We start from the raw sequence: 11338 nt of genomic DNA, 5'->3' as shown, positions 1-11338 counted from the left end.
TGTGCGAGATCTGTAACAAGGCCTACAATCACAAAGGTGCTTATCAGGACCACATCAGAAGTCATCAGGATGATAGAGATTATGGATGCAATTACTGCGGTGCGTCATTTAAGTCATACAAGCACGTAGCGCGCCATATTAGAGCCGTTCACCTGAATGACAAGAGATTCATTTGTGATATCTGTGGCGTTCAGCACATGGCCGGCTTTAATCTGAAGGGACACATGAAGAAGCACGGCAACATTTCATCGCTGCCTTATGCCTTTGAGTGCTCATCCTGCGAGGCCAAGTTCAGAGGCGCCGAGGGTCTCGCCGCTCACAAAAGAGTGATTCACAACATAGATGAATCGCTGGAGAGGCCACAGGAGCCGGCGGACGTGGCAGTGCCGCACCCTACAAGACGTCCGGTCAAGTTCCACTATTCACGCTTGTCGAACAGCGCCTTGCCCGAGGGTTCAGCTAGGATCGAGACCGAGGCAGGGTTCGAAACCATCTACGTCGAAGGAGAGAATTACATTGTATATGACGCTAAGGGAGATAACGTGGTATACGAAGTCTATAGCGACATCGCAGAAGAGGAGGATCCCATTATGACGGACACCATGACGGCTGAGGAGAATTGTGGCGAGCGTGTTATCCACGTATTTACCTGTAGCTCGTGCAACATCATGTTTACCTCGGAGTCGCTACTCGAAGAACACCAGGCTTCGTGTCATGGAAGCGACAAAAACTAGAGCAGAAAGTACATTTGGACCGAACTGCGGATGAGAAGTTCAAGGAATTTCTCGTTAAAAGTTTGAATATATGTGCATTATTTTGTATTCATTTAAACGCATGATACATTGCTTACATGTTCAGCAGAGAATGTGTCACTTAATATATAATTTGCATTGCAATATACAGTAATGAATTTATAATTTTGGCGAATGGAAACTTCTCTTGTACATTAATGTGATAGTTTTGTCAAAAAGGATAAGGAACAAAATATATAATTTGCATTGCAATATACAGTAATGAATTTATAATTTTGGCGAATGGAAACTTCTCTTGTACATTAATGTGATAGTTTTGTCAAAAAGGATAAGGAACAAAAAGTGTATATATTTTTTCTTTATTTTTCCCCTGAAAATATTTTTGTTTGTTTATATTGTCTGATTCTCATTTCCAATGTATATTTACTGGAAATACAGATGTATGATGAAACCAGTTGTTCTGTCTATCAACACACCAGATATGTTCTTAATGTCGTAATTAAATTATAGAGTTCATTTATTTTATATACGAAAAACAAATTGTTTTCGAGTTGTATTCTTGTCAACTATAATGACAAATGGAAGTGAAGATTGGGCCGTGCATGAAATGCATACGATTGCCATTATTGTTTTTCTATCAGGAAACATTCTCTTCTGTTTTAGAAGGAAGATGATGCTGTGATGACTTCCAAAGAAACAAAACAAAACAAACAAAAAACAAGACAAAGAATACCTTGTGTTCCTTTTCTTATGTAGTGTCAGCACAACAGTATTAAAATAAAAGCTTTTCGTGAACATTCTGATTTGGTGGCCATCCACCTTAGTGAAATCTATTTATTTATGCGTTGTTAATATGGTAAAATTAACTGCAAGTTTGCCTAGGAGAGTGATTCCCCCAAAAAAGAAAAAAAACGTCCTTTTTTAACCTTTCTCAACATGTCTGTCCTTTCCTATGCTCTGTGAATGAATGTGTAGGTTTGTACGTGGAATGTTTAGTGTTTACTGTTCGGTAATTTGATATGATAATTTTTTTTTCTTGTAGAGACTGTTGGGCTAAATTGTCTAGAATTATTTCCGTCCTTCAGTTTTCAAGTCTTGCACAATGGGATTATTTTTAACGGTATTTTGATATCTGCCTCGTGTTATGTTTCCTCCTCATTTTCCCATCGTGTTTCATTCTTATCCACACTTTCTCTCCCTCCATTTTCTTCCTCATCTTTTTGCCTATTTATTGACATAGACAACACTTCAACGACAAATGAAACGATGTCCTTCCAAAAATTAAAACTTGATGAACAGTAAAGAGAAGAAGTATACTCATGAACCTGAAGAAGCAAGTTATTGAATAAGTAATGGAGAGAATTGACTTGTATTTATATTTTAAAACATGACACAGATTTTAAGAGTCAGACATATAATCAAGGAAATTGAAATTACAGACAGCAGCCGTAGATGTACATAACATAAGTTTTATACACTTTATATATAATGAAAACATTATTTTGTCAGTTTGTGAGTCGTGTTACGAATATTAAAAAACAAAACTTTTAGTAAAAAAGGAAAGAAAGTGAAATAGACTGAGATCTGCACTTTAGTAGAAGCACAGAAAAGGCAAGACTTCATGTAATCCTTATGTCAGAAGCCAGTTCTTCACAGTTCACGAGACCCACACCAGTCATTGTTCACAAGAGTACACCAGTCAAGCAATGAGTCCGGCCGAGTGTAGGAGCGGCAGTCTGTTGATTACTAGGACCAGATCACTAGCAAGCCATCCAGTAGCTGCAACCTGACTGACTGGCCACCTCTCATTGCAGAACAGCTGGCGAAGGATGGAGAGGCAGAGGATAAACTGGGGAGGGCCAGCCAGAGCAGCATGCAAGGCTCAGAGCTTAGCAAAAGGTCGCCAAGACAGCAGGCAGTGAGGAGGTCACAGTGCGTGAGAAGGGGAGGTTGTTTAAACAGATGCAAAAGTGTCGGCGAAGAATGCGTGGCTTGCGAGGGATGCCAGGAGGAATGTAGAATCCACACTAAGGCAGTGCCTCTGCAGGCGTGCTACAAGTGCAGCTCCTGCGACCAGACCTTCAGCCAGAAGATAAGTCTCAACGTCCACCTCATGTTTAAACACGGGGCGCCGAGGAGGTACCAGTGTGACAAATGCGACTACGAGGGGCCGAGACTCTACCACCTGAAGCGACACATGAAGGTTCACTCGGACGAAAGGCAGTTTGTTTGCCAAGACTGCGGCAAAGGCCTCAAAACCATTCAAGCGTACAGGAATCACAGGGTCCTCCACACCAACGTTGGCCGCTTTACTTGCCACGTTTGCAACAAAGCTTTCAACCAGAAGAGTCTTTACGAGGACCACGTGAGGAGTCACCAGGTAGAGAGAAATTTCGAGTGCACGTACTGCGACGCCACTTTCAAGACATACAAACACGTAGCGTGTCATATCCGTGCCGTGCACCTTAACGACAAGCGATTTATCTGCGACGTCTGTGGCGCGCAGCACATGACCGGAGCCAACCTAAAGACCCACATGAAAAAACATAAAGACCTATCGTCTCTCCCGTATGCCTATCACTGCACCAGTTGCGAGGCAGCATTCCGCGGGGAAGAAGGCCTGGCGGTGCACGTACGAGTAATGCACAAAGTCATTCTCTCATCGGATAGCGACATGCCTGAAGTGTCTCTGTCGACCCTCCACCCTACGCGGCGACCAGTCAAGATCCAGTATGGACTTTCTTCAAGTAATAATGACCCCGATGACCCGGAAGAAATCAGTCTGGAGGCGGACGAGTCGACTGTCTTGGTCGAAGGGGAGAATCTGACGGTGGTGAAAGCGAAGACCTCGGATATAATATACGAGCTTTGAGTGGATGTAAGGGTCTGTTCTTGTGACAGCTGTTACCTACTAGAATTAATTATTAACTTCATGTGGATTTATTGTCTCAAGGAATTGCCCTCAAGATTATAATCTAGTGTAAATAACATTAACATTTTTATATATACTTCATAGTCATATGAATGCTTTATCAATTGTTAACACATTCATTCTAGACGTGTATAGGAAAACGAGTGCAAAAGTGAAGTGAAAAAAAGAGAAGTGTTTGCAGTTGGAGGAAAATATTCGCACAGAGAGCTCTTTCATTTCCTGTGACCTTTGGTGCATTATCTAGTTATTTTTTCTGTCATTTTTTATTTTATTTCGATCTCTGTCTTTCCTGGTACTAAAAAGATGTTTTTTCTACTTGTTGATTTACATCAAGCTTAAAAAGTCTGTTCATACTGTGTTATATATACATACATTTTTTTCTATCCTGCATTTATATATTGTACATGCTTTTTTACAAAGTATATATTCATGGTAAGATTAAGAAATATCAGTCGTGTAGGCTGTATATTTTGTTAATCAGTTGTATTCTTAATGATAATTGCATTAAGATTACTACAGAAATGACCCAAAGTATGTCTAATCCATTATCGCAGTCGTATATTTGTAATAAACGGGATTCTTAATATGCTAAAAAATCTGGAAGGCAAAGCATTTATAGATTTATAGATTTTGTAAATATAATTCTGTTCACTGATTTTCCATTGGGATACTCAGTAAACGAATATATATTATAGACTAACGAAAAAAAAGAGTTTTATTTCGTCATTAATTCTTTCTAGTTTATTATTAATTTTTAAAGATATATATTATAAATATATTTTTTTTATGTTTATGACTTGGCCATATAGAGTTGGCATAATTGATGGAAAATTATTAAGTAAAGGTACAATGAGAACAAAAAAAATATCGTTTCCTTGTGGTCGAATAGAACCTGTTGTCCTCAATCCTTGCGCGTGACTGTCGTGGGGGGGGGGGGGGGGGGGGGGGCTTAGGAGACGGAGACTGAAGCCCAGTGTAGAGGATTGCCTCTACCTCGGACCTCAGCCTTCGTCTAAACTAATTTCCATGGTCTTTTCTTCTCCCCCCTTCTCTTTTCCTTCTCTTCTTTGTCCCCTTATCCTAATCGTTAACTCCTTTTTACCCTTTTCGCCACAGTGCTATATGAGCTTGTCTATGTCTAGCATGTCTTATATGTCTAGCACATTTGTTTGTTTTAACCAATAGCCATTATTCTGTGTTGGGGGCGGGGCATCTTGTTAGCTCCTCCCATGACTAGCAGTTCCCTATGACGATCTTATTACAATATTCGAGGACTGAGAGTAATGGACTATATATTTGGAATGCGGGATACGTCGACCATGCGTTATTTTGTCTACGCATTTATATTTTTAGTTATCTTTTATTATCTAAAAATAATGAAATATGTTTTGCATTATCTTAATCTCACCGTGACTTAGATGCCGAATAAGAAAACATATTTATCATAATATCCAATACCCGTTTAAAGAATAAAATGATTAAACTGTTAACATTATACATGGATATAATTGCAAAGCGAACCGAGCCAGGCCCCTTTTTTTTTTTAGTTCAGGAAGTCAGAAGTCCTAAATCGCCATGTTTAAATCCCATCGAACTTATTTAGTCAGCTGTGGGCAAGTACATGTCCAAGTAAAGTCCTCGCTTTCGATTTGATGATGACGAAAGATGGCGACGGAGCTATTGGCATCCATACCACGAGGTTTGGAGGATGTTTTAGCGGTTGACAATTGAAATTATAAACCTGTATTATACCTTTTTAATCAACGCACTCTAATACTAAAGAATAAATGTATATAATTATAGAGAAATTCATGCAAATAGTTCATTAAGCTATTTTAAACATCGTGTAGGGTTGCACATAAATAAACATAAAAAAATGACATTGGTAAACATACAGCGAATCTAATATATCGTAAAAAAGACGAAATGGTGAATACCAGATTTTTACTATTTTCGTATGTAACAACAACAATTTTAATAGACATTTAATTAAATAATAAAATACGAAATGTGCCCTATAGATAAACAATGTGACTGAAGACTGAATTCGACTCGCCTCTCATTTCCCAGGAGGGGTAAGCATCATCAGAGCAAATGGAGACTGGGAAAGACTTAACCCTCTGATCCAGCTCTTATTTTTAGCTCATATCCAAAATAGGGCGTAAATATGTGTAGACATTTATAGAAACAAACTATTTAGACAGACATTCTACAACACTGTTCCCATGAACTTCATCTCTTCCTCAGCTCAAAACAACTTTACTTTTCCCGGACTTGGACCTGCGCATATGTTGCCACTCGAAATTATTATTATTTTTTAATTTCGCATACAAGTAATCACACTTATTACCAGTTTTAATGTTACTGAATCCCACTTTCTATTTTTTTTTTTTGTGTGTAAAAGGTAACGATATATATATATATTTTTTATTGTACCTGGTGTGTGTGTGCGTGCGTGGGTGCGTGGGTGTGTCTTGTCTTGTCTTGTCTTGTCTTGTCTTGTCTTGTCTTGTCTTGTCTTGTCTTGTCTTGTCTTGTCTTGTCTTGTCTTGTCTTGTCTTGTCTTGTCTTGTCTTGTCTTGTCTTGTCTTGTCTTGTCTTGTCTTGTCTTGTCTTGTCTTGTCTTGTTTTGTCTTGTCTTTGTGCCTGAATCTGTATGTATGTTTATTCCTGGATGCGTATTTGTGTGTGTGTGCGTGTGTGTGTGCGTACGTATTTCTTCTCGAACCCTTGCTTCAGTGTGCATGGGATAAATACATAGAGGCTACCTGTAAGTGTAAGTGAAGTTAGCATCGATCCCCGAGAGAGTTTGATAATGAAGGGTAGGGCGAGAGGAAGGTTTTCTGAACTTCATAGCAACACTTTATCGCAAAACTTGTTTAAAAAGCTGGGTTGGTAAACGAAAATAGATATGAATAATGCCTTTTTGCAACACGTCAGTATGAATAACGATATTGGTCAAGAATTATAATGATAGATTAATAGTAATGCTGAAAAAAAAAGTTGAATTTGATGGCAATAATATCCGAGATCGGCACAGGGAAGACACGTGGGCATGATGACGTAATAAAAGCGGCGCTATTTGTCTTTGCAGAGTCGGGCGTGGAGGGCGGCGCGTCGGCCGTGTGCTGCCGCTGGTGCCGCAGGGTGTTCTTCTCGCAGCCGCAGCTCGCCGGCCACAAGTGCAAGGGGCGGCCCGTGAAGGAGAGGCGGTTCGCGTGCAACATCTGCCGCAAGACTTTCTCGCAGAAGATCAGCCTGCAATATCACAATGTGTATGTGCACGACGGAGAGCGCAAGGCCGCCTGCCCGCACTGCGATTACCGCGCCCCGGACAAGGCCAAGCTGTCCGTGCACTTGCGGACGCACTCGGAGGTCCGGCCGTACGTGTGCGACACGTGTGGGGGCTCCTTCAAGTTCCGCTCCACGTACCGGGCCCACGTGGCGCGCCACACGAACTCGGGCCCGTTCGTGTGCGAGTATTGCAAGAAGGCCTTCATGATGGCCTCGGAGCTGCAGGAACATTCGCGAATACACGCTGTCGTGCGACCGTTCGCGTGCCAGCTCTGCGGCATGACCTTCAAGCAGAAAAAGCGCCTGCGGGTTCACCACCGCGCGGTCCACCTTCAAGACAAGCGCTACGTATGCGACATATGCGGCTCATCCTACATAAACAACTGGAACCTTCGGGGCCACATGAAGACGCATCTCCACGTGGACAACAGCTACACGAACGCGTGCGAGCTGTGCGGCAGCAACTTCCGCGGCAAGGCCGGGCTGGCGGCGCACATGCGCATGCGCCACCCCGAGACGCGGGAGCCGCGCCAGAGCTTCCAAGTGCTGGACGTGGGCATCGAGCCCGAGGCTATCGAGCACAGCAGCATGGAGCCCCAGGCGGGGGACGTCGAGCTCAAGATGATCGAGGTGTACTCGTGCGGCACCTGCGGGCTCCTGTGCGAGTCGCTGGAGCAGCTGACCTCGCACTCGGCCGACCAGCACGGCGTCTACCACGTCCTCGCCTCCTAGGGACACCGAGGACTTCCGGCGGCGGTGGGCGGGGGACCGGCGGGGGCGCGCCGGATGTAATAAGTCCAAATTGTAATAAATCTATTTCTTCAAAACATTTCTGGACTCTTTAAGTTTCCTAGTAAGAAAGGTAGGGGAGAGGGAGAAAGAAAAAGAGAGAAAAGAGAAAGAAAAGATAAAATAAAACGAAAGATTTAAACAAAGAAAGAAAGAGAGGAAAAAAAGAGAGTTAACCATAAAAAGAAAGAGAAAAAGGAAAGAGTTAAACAAAGAAAGAAAGAAAACTGGAAAAAAAGAGTGAGAGCGAGTGAAGACAGCTATTCATCAGTTACTGTACATGGTCATGCTCATGTGCTTCGTCAGTATATCGACATATAACATTTTGATCACTATACTATACTATTACCTAAACTTCTTCCACACACACTGATTTAAATAAACATTCCTATACCTATACACTGGCTTCATCTTGTTACTGAATTGTCATCTTTTCGCACTGAAATTTTCCGATATTGGTCGCTAAAAAGAAAGAAAAAAAAGGAAAAAAATATATATAAAAATACGAAGAATCGAATCTGGTCGGTGATGGCAAACCCATCGCCGATCTTTTCAATACTTGACCTTTTCGATGAGGACTGGAAAATGAACGCGTAATTAACGTGAAAATGAATAAATGAATAAAAAAAAATATGGACAAGTAATTTTTTTTTGTCATTCGCAAGGAGAAGGTAAAAATGAATAGTTTTAGACAGTCAGAATTACTGGTCCTGATCATCGCTCTTATAATGATTCAAAGAGGTGCAGTAAATTAACAAGGACACAGATATGTATCTATATCTATCTATCTGTATATTAGCACCCCAAGAGTTCAAACGCAGGTGTCACCCCTTTGGCACTAATGGTAGCACGCACACCGCGGTTGATTAAGAAAGGCACCTAATCAGGTAAGTGTGGCACTGCCAAGTAACCTCTCGATAATGAATTGAGTGGAATGGAGTGCAGTGGAAGTTTATCTGCCTATCTATTTGTATTTATATATCATATATTATATATATGCACACATGTATATGTATATATGTATATATGTATATATATACAAGTATATATGTATATATATTTTTCGCTACCTTTTTTTTTCTTATCCCAATTCTGTCAGATTGCCGTCAATACACTTCACGAGTCAAAAATCTACTAGGACTGCATCGCTTATCAGTGATAACAAGATATGGGAAAGTACACAATTGCCGTACCAAATTAACCCTAGATTTGTATCATTAGTCCCGTAATATTTTCAGACCGACATGCAGACAAATTAGGCAAGTGCTTCAGGAGTGACAAGGTGTTCCAAGTGACGATCCTTCGTGATATTGCAATGGAGCGAGACTGTCTTTGTGGCTGATTGCTGATTATCTGAAATTATCTGCTTGGTGGACACCTGTGAAGCCCATTACATCATTAGAACTTTTGGAATCTAATTTGGCAAGGAATCCGGTCCAATAGCCTCATATATAATCAACAAGCAATCCATAATTGACTGTAGGTTGGCCGGGGCGAATGGTGACTCAGGAAAGTCGACTGAATGGCTGTGATATCGCCGCATGCGGGGGACGGCTGCGGGAACTGAGGGGGCGGAGCGAAGGGGACTAAATTAAATATACTAGATGGACCCGTGGAAACTCCATGGAACGTAAATGATAAGAGGTACCTCCTCTCTCTTTCTTTCTCTCTCTCTCTCTCTCTCTCTTTCTCTCTCTCTCTCTCTCTCTCTCTCTCTCTCTCTCTCTCTCTCTCTCTCTCTCTCTCTCTCTCTCTCTCTCTCTCTCTCTCTCTCTCTCACCCTCCTCATTCTCTACCTATCGCCTCACTTCTCCCTTTTCCTTCCCCTCTCCCTTTCTCTTCGCTGCTCCGCCACCCCGTCTCATTCCCAAATCTCCCCCTTCCTACTTTAGGCCCTCCTGCCTTCTACCCCCCCCCTCTTCCTCTTTAAACTCCCCCCCCTCCTTTGCTCCCTTCTCCTTTGCCCTTCCTCCCTCATCTCTCTCTCTTTTTCTCTGAGTCCTCTCTCCCTTCCCTCTTCCCCATCTTCTTCCCCTCCTCCTTAACCTTCCCGCTAGATTCGTCGTCTAAATAATAAGTGTGCGTATACTTGCCTCGAAGAATATTAATAATATTGTTAATAATAATAATGATAATAATAACAGTGATGACAATATTAACATTAATAAATATAATGATGATAACAGTGATGGCAATAATAGCATTAATAAATATAATGATAATAACAGTGTGTATCTATGTTCCATTTTTTTATATGTATGTTATCAATTATCAATACGTTTTACACCAACATAAACTGACATGAAATATGATTCCAGGCATAAAATGCCCAACTTACAACAAAATGAAAAGACATAAAGTCCGCAGTTACATGTTCTACGATTTCATGCGCTAAATGTAAGTGTAATATATGGACGGACGGACGAAACAAGCAGAATTACACGATACCTCATTTTGTCATTCCAATATTGTTTGCTGTCTTAGTGTCTCTCTATTTTTTACCTTCTGATGCTGGATCATGATCTCATGATTTGCCGGCTTAGGATATCTTTCTTTGCTGGATTTGAATCTTTCAGTTTACTGGACAGACAATAACTTACGGTATGGACGCGGCCCATAGGACTTTCAGTGTATCTGTGAGAAATTGTTTCTGATATTTCCCTTGTTCCATTGCGATGGCGAGCCCAAATATATATTCACAGATGGGTGAATACATACAGACAGATATATATATACATACATATGTATATACACACACTTATACGAGTATACATACAAGAACATCATCATCCTGCTGACCTGTCGGGCCTTGACCTTGCTCGCCACGCAGCACTCCAAATCTCCCCGTCAGCTGCACAAGGGCGGTCCGTTCTCTGCCTCGTCAGCTGTGCCTCTCCCTATCTCTCCACGCCTCGCACCGCACCCAAGACCCGAGTGTGAAGGTTTGTTAGAATTGGAAAAAAATCGGTGATCAATACCTAGCTTTTCCTTAAATATTTCTTCTAGGAGCAGCCGCACTCCATCATTACTCTACAATAAAGACATCTTGGTTGTTTTGCCTCACACCCTAAGCTCGCTACCTACCATACTCTTGTAGGGCCCATCATTCGAGCCCGTACATTTATGTGTGTGTGTATGTGTGTGTGTGTGTGTGTGTGTGTGTGTGTGTGTGTGTGTGTGTGTGTGTGTGTGTGTGTGTGTGTGTGTGTGTGTGTGTGTGTGTGTGTGTGCGTGCGCGTGTGTGTGTAAATAAACACAGACGTTGCTGTGGCATTTTGTGTAAACTCCCGTTTGACAAATTTAAATTAAAAGTTTGTGTATATATATGTATAGATATGTACGTATATATATATATATATATATATATATATATATATATATATATATATATGTTCTCTTCAATGAATATATAAATGAAATGCAGCAACTAATAAACGATCTGAATAGAGAAAGTCTGAAAGTCGGACCTAGGATAAAAAAAGACTGCGGAAGGCGGGAGGACGATAGGGTTTTATGGACAGAGGTAGTACTGTTGGGAGGAGGACAATAAGGACGAAGAGTAGTAACAGGG

The 11338-nt window shown here is 41.4% G+C and overlaps 1 protein-coding gene across 1 annotated transcript in view; it reads left to right on the top strand.

Annotated features, from left to right (window-relative positions):
• The window catches only part of LOC125033307 (zinc finger protein 62 homolog), a 37520-nt gene extending 29711 nt beyond the window's left edge, over positions 1-7809 (top strand). Inside the window, exons 14-17 of the mRNA XM_047624689.1 lie at positions 2567-3617; positions 5288-5383; positions 5755-5759; positions 6779-7809. Of these exons, the coding sequence (XP_047480645.1) occupies positions 2567-3617; positions 5288-5383; positions 5755-5759; positions 6779-7710 (2084 nt within the window). The 3' untranslated portion in view covers positions 7711-7809. The remainder of the gene's footprint in view (positions 1-2566; positions 3618-5287; positions 5384-5754; positions 5760-6778) is intronic.
• Positions 7810-11338: the final 3529 nt, after the last annotated feature.

This window comes from Penaeus chinensis, chromosome 16, assembly GCF_019202785.1.
Source record: "Penaeus chinensis breed Huanghai No. 1 chromosome 16, ASM1920278v2, whole genome shotgun sequence".
Classification (NCBI taxonomy): domain Eukaryota; kingdom Metazoa; phylum Arthropoda; class Malacostraca; order Decapoda; family Penaeidae; genus Penaeus; species Penaeus chinensis.
Note: the sequence above shows the minus strand (reverse complement) of the source record. Positions and strands in the feature narration are given on the sequence as shown.